This window comes from Myotis yumanensis, unplaced genomic scaffold (genome assembly GCF_028538775.1).
Source record: "Myotis yumanensis isolate MYYU_CA2020_CCGP unplaced genomic scaffold, mMyoYum1.0.hap1 SCAF_1, whole genome shotgun sequence".
In the NCBI taxonomy this organism is placed as follows: domain Eukaryota; kingdom Metazoa; phylum Chordata; class Mammalia; order Chiroptera; family Vespertilionidae; genus Myotis; species Myotis yumanensis.
The window spans coordinates 59668978-59683155 of record NW_027223752.1 but is presented as its reverse complement, the minus strand read 5'-3'; the positions used below and the strand labels follow the sequence as shown (position 1 = coordinate 59683155).

Genomic DNA, 14178 nt, shown 5'->3' with positions numbered 1-14178 from the left:
TATTTGTAAGAAATAAAGTATTTCAACTGATAACTGAGTGACACTGACTTCTTAAAAATGTGTTAGAATAGCAGAATAAAAGGTAGAAGCATTTTTGTACATCTTAGCTTTATTTAGTTCATGTATTCCACAATCTTAAAAAAAACTTTCATGATCTCAGTTGTCTACTGGATATATTTATCAAGACAAAGGAACATAGGAGCTCTAAGAAAAAGATTGAATTAAGGAAGAATCTGACCAGTAATTTCCCACTTGTGTGTTATTTCAAGTAATGGCTTAGAACCTGGGGAAATGTTAATTCCCTCTGCTAGGCTCATGGAAGAGAGGACATTTTTTCCCCCATTTTAAAATATTGATTAGAGAGAGAAACATCAATTTGTTGTTTCACTTATTTATATATTCATTGGTTGCTTCTTGTATGGGCCCTGACTGGAGATTGAACTCACAACCTTGGTGGATCGGGATGACAATCTAACCAACTGAGCTATCCTGATAGGGTGAGAGGACTTGTTATTCATCCATTCATTCACCAAGTAATTATTTTTAAATTGATTTCAGAGAGGAAGGGAGAGAGAGAAACATCAATGATGAGAGAGACTCATTGATGGGCTGCCTCCTACACCCCGCACTGGGGATCAAGCTGCAACCCGGGCAAGTGCCCTGACTGGGAATCAAATTGTGACCTCCTGGTTCATAGGTCAATGCTCAACCACTGAGCCACACTGGCCAAGCCAGCAAGTAGTTATTGAACCCCTACTTATGGTAGACACTATACTATGTAAATATACATACTATAAAAAAAAAAGACATTTATGTATGTTACTTTTGTTGTTTTGTTACCAGGAAAGGGCCTGGCCCTGATCAGGTCTACCTAGGGCCACTGGTAGTGTGTGGGTTCTTGACTTCGTGCAGGAAAGATTTCATAGTATGAGTCCAGGTGGTTTTTAGAAGACATTTATTAAAGCTGGGTCAGTGAAACAAGGAAGGGCCTAGGATAGAAGAAGCAACGAGAGAGGGACTAGGTGGGGAATTGACCTAGACTGGCCTGCTTTGGCTTACTGGGAAGTCAGAGAAAGGGGGCATTGGGGAATAAAATATTCTAAAATATTTATGTTTATATGGGGTGTCCCAAAATATATATAAACACACTTTGAATAATTATAAAGGCAATGTTTATTTAAAATACTTTCTGAAAGTTTGCATTACACCAATTCATGACCTACAGATGACCTACATTAGTACCCGTTTTTGCTAACTGAAAGAAATCCAAAGAGGATTTTTGTTTTGACCAAAAACTGTTACTGTCACTATTTCTATTTTTCTCTTTGTTTTAGGCTCAGGATATTAACATCAGTTAGGATGAATAATCTTGTGAGTCACTAGGGGATCAGAAAAGCTTGACCACCTATTTACAAAAATGGCTTGATGTGAGGAAAGAGCTCATTCACTCTGCAGCTTCACGAAATTCTTTCAGATACCCCCAAATTTGTTATTTGGTAACGGCACAAGCAAGAAGAGAAATTGGTTCTGTTCACTTCCTCTAAATTGAGGCTCTGCACAAGATTTTCAGACAAATAATGCAACAGAATTTGAATGTACTAGTCTTTTCTCTACTTAAACTATACAAACCATTTTCTCCTCTGTAGATGTAACAAGTGGAGTCAACTTTTTAATATATAATATATAGTTATTAGCCTAATGTTCTTTGCCATGGCAGGTGGTTAGGCCTTTTGTTTTGTTGTTATTGCTAAAATTCTCATATGAATATCTCCAAATCAAGCATATTGTCTGGAATGCCATTATGTAGTCATTCAGTGCCTATTAAAGTCTAGGGACTACTAGGCACTAAGAGCCTGCCCTCGTGAAGTTTAGATTCTAGTAAGTCCTAATAGGGGAAAACAGATTTAAAAACATGTATAAACATGTATATATATATAGTGTAAATATTTTAAAATATTTATTTATATGGGGTGTCCCCAAAAATGTCTCTCACACTTTGAATAATTATGAAGGCAATGTTTATTAAAACATTTTCAAAATTGAGCTATCAGCTGTTAAAGTGTGTATACATTTTTGTGGACATCCTGTATATGTAACACATACATGTTAAACATGTATTTATATACATATAGACAAATATTTTATAAATTACGCATGTATATTTACATGTAAATATATACTAATGGCCCAGGGCACAGATTCGTGCACATTGAAAGGACATTAATTAGAAGATGGCCGATGAGGTGGGACTGGGTGAGAAGGGTCGGACACGCCCTGGAGCCAACCTCCTGCAGCCCCTCCCCGGCTGGCCGCACCTGGGGTGGCGCCATGGCTGGAAGGGTGCCTGCGGAGTGAGCGGGGTCCCTCCGGCAGGTGGGGTCCCCCGGCCTGGCCTGCGGGGATCGGCCAAAACCAGCTGACATCCCCCAAGGGGTCCTGGAGTGCAAGAGGGCACTCTGCAAAGTTGCTGTTGTACAGGGTGTGGAACGCAAACACAAGTGTGCAGTAAACCAGATTCGGAGCCGACTGTGCCCCAGAACCAACGTAACCCACGGCAGAAGGTGGAATCACGCAGCCCCTGGAGGAATCGGGCTTCCTCTTCTCTGGTTTTGGGGTGCATCACCCGAGAACCACTGCTGCCAAGTCACTGCAGCTCAGCAGCTCCTGTGCTGAGCGTCTGCCCCCTGGTGGTCAGTGTGCATCATACCTATCGGCTGGGTGGCTTAGCCTTTTATATATATAGTTATGTGTAATGTATGCATTTATTTCATATATTTTATACATATATTTTACATGTAAATATCTGTATATAGGACTATATGTATGAAACATGCCAGGTGATAAGTGTTATGGAAAAAAATAAATAGGGTTAGGAGAGAGGGAGTGCTCGGCAAGAAGTTATTTTAGGTAGTTAGTCAAGGAAGATCTCTGATAAGGTTTGATCACAGCCCTGAAGGAAGTGAAGGGACTATGTGAGGAAAATCAGCTGTTGCTATAACCAAAACCAAGGTTCAGCTGCCTGCCGCCACAAAAACCAAACTGATGAAATAGGCTAGTAAGCCAGGACAAGCAGAATGAGGAAACTGAGAGTTAAACAGCAGTTTGTAGCCATCCAGTAAATCCTATCGTCCTTAAACCAGGGACACTTACGAGTACATAAATGGGTTGCACTTCTCCCCAACCAGAGGATAAATAGCTTAAATCACCCTACTCAGGAAGACAGCTGAAATCCAATTAGTGTCATTTTGCCAACCACACCCAAGGACAAATGAAGTTAAGAGAATAAACCTCATTCTGATGAATTTTTTATTGAGATCCTCCCATAACACCTCCCCTAAATGCTCAGCCTTTAAAACCCTTCAAAACGAAGTTCCAGCATGCTCTCCCTCCCATGAGCATACTCATGCCTCGCCTCCTACTTTTCTCCTAAACTCGAAGGGACCAGGAGAGCAATAGGCTGCAGCAATTTGTCCCAGACAAATCCCGTGAACCTGTCCCCAAGGCCTCCTTTTCTCGTATCTATTTGATTTTTAGACCAGCCAAAAGAACCATGAGGCTAGAGAAAAGTTTCTCCGCCCCTACATAAGCGCCTAGCACTTGGAATTTCCAAAGTTGCCAAAGTCTTAGACAAGTGCCAAGCCCATCTTTATTTTCTTGCATCCAATTGTGATAAGCCTATGTATTTCAAGTTGGTGGAGGCCCTTTATTGGAAAGAAGCCTGTTGTGTAGAATTGGATGCATGATGCCATGAAACATTCCACTCATCAAACTAATTCTCCTTTGTTCCCATTCCATGTTTGCCAAGCAACTTTATGATTTGATTTGCCACATACATCTGCCAATAACATAACATTCTAACATAACATTTTACCTTTTGTTCTTTTTTTTCCTGGGGTACTTGAAAGTACTAGAAAATGTATCTTCACCAGACAGTGTTTGAATGTGAAAATAAGATATTCCAAATAGCTATTTTATTAGGTTGGACTGATCCAACCTCAAACAACAGGTGGTACAGACAGTAAAGGAAAAAAAAGAAAGAGCCCTAGCTGGTTTGGCTCAGTGGATAACGTGTCAGACTGCGGACTAAATGGTCCTTGGTTCAGTTCTGGTCAAGGGCACGTACCTCGATTGCAGGCTCCTGGCCCTGGTCAGGGGCATGCGGGAGGCAACTAATCAATGTGTCTCTGTCACATCAATGTTTCTCTCTGTCTCTCCCTCTCCCTTCCACTCTCTAAAATAGAAAAAAAATTCTCAGGTGAGTATAAGAAAAATAAATAAAACAGGTCCTGTGCACTTGGAAACTATGTGAAAACATCAGTACTGATTATACCAAAGTCAACCATTCAGACAATTAAATAGAATATTTAATACAGACAAAATACTTTTTAAACACAATCTCTAATTTTAAAATTTTGCCTTGTTAAAAATGAATCAGTAAGTGTCTTGGTAATCTTCACACCAACAAATATTTTATTGGTTATAAGGGCAAGCTGAATTTAGTAACAAAAATATGTAATTAAATTATATGTTAATATAAAGAGATAAAGAATTGAAATAGATTATTTTGATTTACTTAATCAGAGACCATGCATCTCAAACATATTATTTTCTATAAATTTGTAATATTTTCCCTTCCAACAGCACTAGAGCACTAAAATAAAGTGATTCTGCACAATTACCCATAACATGTACAAAGATTCCCAATGCCTCCAGTTATTTTGAAAAAATTCTAAACAAAACTCATTACAATACCTAGTTGCTTCCAGTAGTCATTAAGATTTTACTTCTGTTCCTTGAATTATGTCCCGAATCTTCTCAGCATCATTTTGTACAATTTTGTTGGACGGATCAATCTTAAGTGCAGCTTCATAATCCTGTAGGCCTATATTTATATAGCAATAATGATCAAGAAAATATTTCATAAATACTTAACTTGTATTATCTAGACCAACTGTGGGCAAACTACGGCCCGAGGGCCGGATCCGGCCCATTCGAAATGAATAAAACTAAAAAAAAATGACGTTTACTTTGAATTTATATTAGTTCACACAAACACTCCATCCATGCTTTTGTTCCGGCCCTCCGGTCCAGTTTAAGAACCCATTGTGGCCCTCGAGTCAAAAAGTTTGCCCACCCCTGGCTTAGACAATATTTTTTAAAAATACAAATAACCACTAAGAATATGGTTCAGGACCAGTACCAGGCTTTAAATCAGATTCACATCTTCACACACATGGCAGTAGCTCTAACAGACTGCAGAAATTTTTCAGTGATTTTTCGAATAATTATAATGAGTTCATTCAGGATTCAGTAAGAAGCAGTTATTTCAAATTTAAGAACAAGTAAGCTAAAAGCTTAAATTCATTAAAGCATGAACAGAATCAATAAAAGTCATATAATGAAAGAACATTTTTATCACATCAATGAAAAAGTAATAAATGGGCCGTGGCCAGGTAGCTCAGTTGGTTAGAGTGTCATCCCAATAAGCCAAGATTTCAGGTTTGATCCCATCAGGGCACATAAAAGAATTAACCAATGAATGCATAAATAAGTGGAACAACAAATCTCTCTCTCTCCCTCTCTCACTTTCTCCCCTCCCTCCCTCCCTCCCTCCCTCCCTCCCTTCCTTCCTCCTCTTTCTTTCTTTCTTTCTTTCTTTCTTTCTTTCTTTCTTTCTTTCTTTCTTTCTTTCTTTCTTTCTTTCTTTCTTTCTTTCTTTTTCTCTTTCTTTCTTTCTTTCTTTCTTTCTTTCTTTCTTTCTTTCTTTCTTTCTTTTTTCTCTTTCTTTCTCTCTCTCTCTCTCTCTCTCTCTCTCTCTCTCTCTCCTCTCTCTCTCTCTCTCTCTCTCTCTCTTCCTCTCTATTTCAAAAATCAATTAAAAAACAAAAAAAGAGCCCTGGCCTGGTTGGCTTAGTTGGTTGGAGCTTTATCCCATGCACCCAGAGGTTGTGGATTCGATTCCTGGTTGGGGCTTGTAAGGAGGCATCTGATCAATGATTCTCTCTCACATTGATGCTTCTCTCTCTCTCCCTTCCTCTCTCTAAAATCAATTAAAAAATATCCTCAGGTTGAAGATTTTTTTAAAAAAAAGTAATAAATGGAATCTTATTTAGAAATTCTAAATTTCTAAAAATAATTTTGGTAGACAATTCATACTTTATGTAATTCATAAACTGTAGTTAGTGGGGGTTTTTTTTCTGTAGTTATAGCTACAGAATTCCTTTGAGGAAAATTGGTTAAGAAAGAAAGCATTGTGGATGGGTTGGTAAATCATTACCAATAAAACAGTAGGAAGAATTTCTTTGGGAGGAAGGAAACTTAGTTCAAAGTGCTATATTGATTTGCCATGCTACTTCAGACAAATCACTTAACTTCTCCAACCCTTCATTTTCTCATCTTTAGCTCAAAAAAGCCTGATGCTACTATAATTTGGAAAGATAGTTTTATAATGTTTCATTCCTGTCTTGGTATTTTTTTATCCTCATGAAGCTAGATAAGACACTATATTAGCATATAAACACAATATAGATGCTTTGGTTAGAAAAATCTAAAAATGGCAGTAATAAGTTTAAAAATGAACTCAGAAATAATAAAACTTTTAAAGGCTAGAGTCCATTAGGCCTTGAATGAAGGGAAGCTAAAAAACCATCTGGGAAGGAGGTATGGGAAAAGGAGCACTGAAGATGAAACCTCGCTACTACAATATTTTACCTTTGGAACAACGTGAGTAGCTAACTGTAAATAAGCCCTAAATACATTAAAAATGTAAAATAATAACAATTAAATAAGTGAGATGGCTTCAATACACATAGGGCTTAGTTACAAACCTTCGTACAGTGTTACACATATATACATAACAAGTGCTTGCTTCGGCAGCACACATACTAAAATTGGAACATACAGAGATTAGCATGTTCCATATTTAAAAAACAAAAAACACACAAACATATGTAATAATAATACATTGTGGTAGATCAGTTATTTCTGGGCATATGCATGTGTGTGACCAAAGAAGCTCATTTTAAAATTTCCATTGTATCATAAGTGAGTCATTTATATCCTATATCATACATCTTTTCATGGAAAAGTTGATATCACAGCATTTCCTAGATCTACACTTGTTCACATCTTGTTCTAACTCCCTTATATAAGAATCAATTTTTAAAATATTTCAAAAATTTTTTGTCAGATAAGTTACAAAGATTAAATAAAGTCATAAAAATATAAAATAATGGAGTTCTAAACAGCCATGATCTTAAATAAGCCTAATAACATTTTTTTCGAGAGTATAATTTGAAACTTGAAACATCTTTCATTTTCTTACCTTCTACATACAATTCTAGTTGACAGAATGCTGTTCCACGTCGTACGTATGCCTTCATTCTTGCATTAGCATTGTCTGCAACAGGTGGTGTCAATAATTCTAGTGCCTTACAAAATAATAATAAGGGGAAAACATAACTTTCTAATTCAAATCTAAACAAAAATATGGTAAAAACTTTAACTTTAAAAACAAACCTCAAGCTCTCACCCACCTAAACTTTTGGCTTAGCTACTATAGGAATTTATTAAATACATAGATTTATGTTGAGCAATTTAAGGAATTGTTCAATTGTTCCTATATGAGACTCATACCCCTCTTCTCCAAAGTTTTAATTTGGTTCATCATCTGAAATCTCTAAAGCGTTATCTTTACTAGCAAGAATGATTAAGTAGCATTTTTGGCTCTTTATATTCAAATTAGATGATTCAATTTATTCATTTATTCAGTAAGTATTTGTTTATGTACAAAATTGTTCTAGTAAAGGGAAAACTAGATTAAAAAATATTGTCAGATGGTCAGTAGCTTAATGAGATCAGAGTATGAGGACTTAGTCGTTTCTTCCATATCCTCAATTTCAAGGACCCACATAAGAGATTTCTGCATTGATTTTCCCTTAAAACAAGTTACTTTGATATGAAAAAAAAACTAGCAGTGTAAGATAATGACATATCAGTAATGAAAATTAGGAAATACTAAGTTACTCTGAAAATGTGAAAACAATTATTGAGATAGGCTTTTTCTGTGCAAGCGGCAGTGATAGCAAGTATTTTTCCTTCCACCTTGTATTATGTGTCCAAAATTTTAATAAGAAAAAGGGTGAGCACAAACTGACAGCAATTTACTAATTTCCATGTGAATTTCAACTGATAGACCAAAGCAATTTAGTAGCAATTGATAGGGGATTTCTAATCTAACTTAAAGGCTCAAGAAACTTGTCCATGCAAAAGTAAATAAATAAATAAATTTTTTTCCAGAAAAAAAGATGTAATAAACACAATGATTGTTAAAATTCTTTTATTATTTAAATAATTATCAATTATTTAAGTTTGACACATAAAAGGTAAGGTCATCATTCACACCAATAAATAGGAGTATAACAAGTTTAAAGTATCATATGTAGATAAATATATATACCTTAGAAGAATCTTCGATGGCCTTGTGTAAGTTTTTTAATTTTAGGTGGCAAGCAGCCCGATTCAGATACAATAGTGGAATCTTAGTATTTAGTCTTATGGCTAAGTTGTATGCATTAATAGCTGCCAAATAGTTTTCTGTTGCAAACAATTTGCTAATGAGACAAAAACAAAACAAAAATAAACAATATTAGTATTGAAACAGAAACACAGAAATAATATCTAATGATATTTGGCAAAGGGAATGGCTTACCTCCTTTTCTATTCCCTGTATAATGGAGGTTATAGGCTATACTGACTCCACATACAACAGGATGTAATCAGCATGACCTCACCCCTACCTCCAAGGGTAGACATAAATAGTTTAAGTTCATACACACATTTCCATTCTCCTTGCTACAATGATTGACTCAGGGATGGTGTTATAACCTAACTTGGTCTATTCAGAATGAAGCCTGTCGCCCTAGCCGGTTTTGCTCAGTGGATAGAGCATCGGCCTGCAGACAGACAGAAGGATCCCGGATTTGATTCCGGTCAAGGGCACATGCCTGGGTTGCGGGCTCAATCCCCAGTGTGGGGCATGCAGGAGGCATCCAATAAATGATTCCCTCTCATCATTGATGTTTTTCTCTCTCTCTTCCTCTTTTTTCTTCTCTAAAATCAATAAAAATATATTTTCTTAAAAAGAAAAGAGAATGAAGCCTGTGACTTTGTTTTCAAAGTTAGAGCATGCAAAATTGGATAAACTTGCCCTGCTGGGTACAAATGAAGAAAGCACACAGCCCAAACCGTGGCTGAGCTTTAAAAAAAAAAAAAAATTATACATATATATATATATATATATATATATAATTTTATTGATTTTAGAGAGAGGAAGGGAGAGGGATAGAAAGACAGAAACACCAATGAGAGAGAAACATCAATTGGCTGCCTCCTGCACACACCCTAATGGGAATCTAGCCCAAAACCAGGGCATGTTCTCTGATCCAGAACCAAACCAGCAACCTTTTGGTGCATAGGATGACCTTCAACTAACTGAGCCACACTAGCCAGGGCTACATTCTTTTATTTAAAAAAAAAACAACACTGGAGAGAGACCAAGATGGCGGCATAGGTAAACACCGGAGATTGCCGCCGCAAACAACCACTTCAAAAATACAACTAAAAGACGGAACGGACATCACCCAGAACCACAGGAAGGCTGGCCGAGGAGAGACTCTTCAACTAGAAGGAAAGACAACAGCATACCGAGGCTCAGAGGAGGTGCAGTGTGGGAAATACAAAGGTGAGGAGGTGCGCGCGCAAAGCGGGCTGGTGGCTGAGGGCGCGGTTGTTGTTTTCAATCAGGAGGGAGTCTCAGACCCTGAGCTCCAGATCCGGGCGAGTCTCTAGGGACTCAGACTCAAACAGGAGAAGCGGGATTGTCTAGCATCAGTTGGAACGTGAGGGCAGCTTTCTCTCCGAGGTTTGCAGCTGTTGCTGGGGTTCTGAGAAGCAGAGCCTCTGGGAACGGGACTGAGAGCAGCCATAACCGCTCCCTCCGCCCGCCTTGTTGATCCCGTGTGACCCACCCCGCCCAAGCCCTGCGCAGAGCCATTTGCCGGATTGCCTCAGACAAAGGCTAGATTAGCACCTCTCCAGAGGACAGAAGTTTTCCCACGGCAGACACAGCTGATTCTCACAGCCAGTCGGCCTGGTGGTCAAATCCCTCTAGTATTAACTACAACAATAAAGGCTTAACTAGAACAAGACTGCGCACAAAGACCACAAGGGGGTGCACCAAGAAAGCATAAAAAATGTGGAGACAAAAAAACATGACAGAAATGGAGGAGATAGAGCTAAAAAACGCAATTTTGAGGGCTTGCAATAATGTGCTAGAAGCTGCCAATAAACTTGATGAGATCCTCACGAAATCTAATGAGACCCTTGGTGCTGTGATAAAGAACCAACTAGAAATTAAGCATACACGGACTGAAATAAAGAATATTATACAGACACCCAATAGCAGACCAGAGGAGCGCAAGAATCAAATCAAAGATTTGAAATGCAAAGAAGCAAAAAACACCCAACCGGAAAAGCAAAATGAAAAAAGAATCCGAAAATACGAAGATAGTGTAAGGAGCCTCTGGGACAGTTTCAAACGCACCAACATCAGAATTATAGGCGTACCAGAAGATGAGAGACAGCAAGATATTGAAAACCTATTTGAAGAAATAATGGCAGAAAACTTCCTCCACCTGGTGAAAGAAATGGACTTACAGGTCCAAGAAGCACAGAGAACCCCAAACAAAAGGAATCCAAAGAGGACCACACCAAGACACATCATAATTAAAATGCCAAGAGCAAAAGACAAAGAGAGAATCTTAAAAGCAGCAAGAGAAAGAGACTCAATTACCTACAAGGGAATACCCAGCTGATTTCTCAACAGAAACTTTGCAGGCCGGAAAGGAATGGCAAGAAATATTCAAAGTGATGAATACCAAGAACCTACAACCAAGATTACTTTATCCAGCAAAGCTATCATTCAGAATTGAAGGTCAGATAAAGTGCTTCACAGATAAGGAAAAGCTAAAGGAGTTCATCACCACTAAACCAGTATTATACGAAATGCTGAAAGGTATCCTTTAAGAAGAGGAAGAAGAAAAAGGTAAAGATACAAATTGTGAACAACAAACATGCATCTATCAACAAGTGAATCTAAGAATCAAGTGAATAAATAATCTGATGTACAGAATGAACCGGTGATTATAATGAATCAGGGACATAGAAAGGGAATGGACTGACTATTCTTGGGGCGGGGGGGGGGGGGGGGGGGGGAGGGGAATGGGAGATGCGGGAAGAGACTGGACAAAAATTGTGCACCTATGGATGAGGACAGTGGGTGGGGAGTGAGGGCGGAGGGTGGGGCGGGAACTGGGAGGAGGGGAGTTATGGGGGGGAAAAAATAAAGAGGAACAAATGTAATCTGAACAATAAAGATTTAATTTAAAAAAACACTGGTTCATTTTTATTTTAATTTATTTTTGCATTTTTTAAATTTATTTCAGATAGGAAGAGGGAGAGAGAGAAACATCAATGATGAGAGAGAATCATTGATCTGCTGCCTCCTGCACATCTCCCACTGGAGACTGAACCTGCAACCAGGGCATGTGCCCTGACCAGGAATCGAACTGTGACCTCCTGGTTCATAGGTCAATGCTCAACCACTGAGGCACACAAGCCAGGCAGGGCTACATTTTTTAAAGTTCAATACTACTTTAAATAACCAAAAACAGTCTGAACTCAGAAATAGTCAAGTTTCAAGAGAAAAAAAATTGAACCTCTGTCTAAAAAATAATCTTTGAACACCAAATTTAAACAGAGAAGCTAATGCCCAGTCAGCATGGCTCAGTGGTTGAGTGTTGATCTATGAACCAGGAGGTCACAGTTCCATTCTCGGTCAGGGAACATGCCCAGGTTGTGGGCTTGATCCCCAGTAGGTGGCGTGCAGGAGCCAGCTGATCAATGATTCTCTCTCATCATTGATGTTTCTATCACCTTCTCTCTCTTCCTTTCTAAAATCAATAAAAAATATATTTTAAAAAATAAAATAATAAATACATAAACAGAGAAGATAATAACCATCAAGTCTACCCAGATGCCCTAAATAAGGCAATGCTAATGAAAAGAATTATGCAAAAGCACTCATTTAATAAATATTGAACGCTTATTGTATTCAAGAGACATGGACAATTGCAAACTCCTCTAATTTTTAGAAAGAAACATTCCAACTGGTAATGGCCAAAAGTGTCAAACATTCTGTACAACAGCTGAGTGTGGGAGAAGCAACAAAAGCAGGAGTGTTAAGAAAGAAGCAAAGTGGAGGGAAGTAATAAAAGGAAAAAAGAGAGAAATCAGAAGTAGTGGGGCTTAGAAACTGGAATAGGGGTAGGGAGCAACACATTCCAACAGAAGACAGAATAGCTTTGTTTTGTGGGCAATAGGAACTGTAGTACCCACATGTCCCCCAAAGGACTTTGAAAGGCCTTGTCTCCTTCAACATCTTGTCTGGGTATAAAATATACTTGGGTATCTCAAGAGCTTCTGAAACTGATATGTGTGCCTTAGGCACATCAACCACTGCAATTTAGCACTCAGGGTAGAAGGAGGAAAAGGATATGGCATAAAAACAAAATGACAAGTCAGGCCATAATAGGTGCACTGCAACACAATATTATGGGCTGTAAAACGCATATAAACAAGCAAATGAACAGAATTATAATTACATCAAAGAAGTCATCTTAGAATATGAAATCTAAACATCTTTCAGTCAGGCAAAAGGTAGCAGCATAAATAACTATCATAAACAAACAGAGCTTTAGAATGCAGCAGAGCAGGGTGTATTTGGCCGATCTGTACTAAACGGAGGCAGGTATGAGGGGCTGTTGGGAGGCATTCTCCGTGAGCCTCCCGCATGTCTTATGTCAGATCCACTGACAGATTTTGTATGGGACATTCAAAAGATGTCTGTATAGCAGACAGCCTTGAAAGACAAAGCTAGTGTCTCTTTCTGGGGCAAAGAGCAGAGTTGTTGTTGCTCAGTAAGATATAGACAATATCTCCCTGCAAGGCAAAGGTTGGACAGGTTTGCTCACAATCTTACAGAAAACTGTGCTCCCTAAGCTTAGCCTTCTCCGCTGTGGTGCTAACCTACTGTGTGTATAGCATTCACCCAGCCCCCTCTGCACTGGCCTTGTGAGACTTGCGGGACAAAAGGAACCAACGTGAATGAAGCTCATACTGCTTGCCATGCCTTTAAGAATGAAGTCCTTTGTCCTTGACACACGAGTCTCCTGTCTTCCGCCAGCATCCATTAAACTGTGGTAGCTAACTTGTTACTGTCTTGCCAAGGCATGGGCCCAAACCAAAGTATTACAAAGAAATTCAATTTGGCAAGTAGAACCGAAAGCTGTGTTGGGAGAAGAGAGTAACAGGTGGCAGACAATCAGCATCAAAAAGTTCAACATGAGGGAAACTAGACTTTGGGTGGTGAGCACACAATAGAGTATACAGATGTCAAATTATAATGTTGTGCACCTGAAAATGATATAATATTATTAACCAATGATACCTCAATAAGTTCAATTTCTTAAAAGTCCAACATAAATTAAAAGGACATCCAGACAGGAAGGTAAAAATCCATATTCAGAAAATTCAGAAACTGCAGTCATACAGAAATTCAGACAAGTTGGTACTAGTTTAGTCTTTCAGCAAATAGCAGGCTGCTACATACCAAGTTGGGGTTCAGAAGCAGAATTAACCTGAGTGGCAAGAGAGAAAACAAAAGCAAAGCAGAGCCTCACTCCAAAAAGGACTGGAGTATCAGTGAGGATACAAAATCTGGCACATGGACTAGAGAATAAAAAGAAAATTCAGACACTAGAACTAGGGTAGGCAATCTTATGTAGCAACAGTAACACGATGCTGGATGCTAAATTATAGAATTATTCCTTGATTCCCTCCTATCTAACACTGGAATTTGCTGTAGAGCGGGAGTTATGCAGATGGGATTCTACTGTGGGGGGAAAAAGAGACTTGAAGTCTGAAATTAAGACAGAGTTAGTTAAAAAAAAAAAAAACCCTCCGATAAAAATCACGCACAGAGTAATGTCAGTGGGACAGAACAATGGTCCATCTACCTTGTATGATTACAAGTGTCTGGAAGGGTAGCAATTAAAGTTA

At 38.4% G+C, this 14178-nt stretch overlaps 1 protein-coding gene across 2 annotated transcripts in view; it reads right to left on the bottom strand.

Moving 5' to 3' along the window:
• Positions 1-4513: 4513 nt before the first annotated feature.
• DNAAF4 (dynein axonemal assembly factor 4) overlaps positions 4514-14178 on the bottom strand; it is a 38234-nt gene continuing 28569 nt past the window's right edge. Inside the window, exons 7-9 of one of the 2 annotated variants that reach the window (XM_070422208.1) lie at positions 8459-8612; positions 7325-7430; positions 4516-4882 (exon numbers count right to left, since the gene is read on the bottom strand). In XM_070422208.1, the coding sequence (XP_070278309.1) occupies positions 4773-4882; positions 7325-7430; positions 8459-8612 (370 nt within the window). In that variant the 3' untranslated portion in view covers positions 4516-4772. Of the gene's footprint in view, positions 4883-7324; positions 7431-8458; positions 8613-14178 lie in introns of both variants that reach the window. The other variant, XM_070422217.1, reaches the window with a different exon arrangement.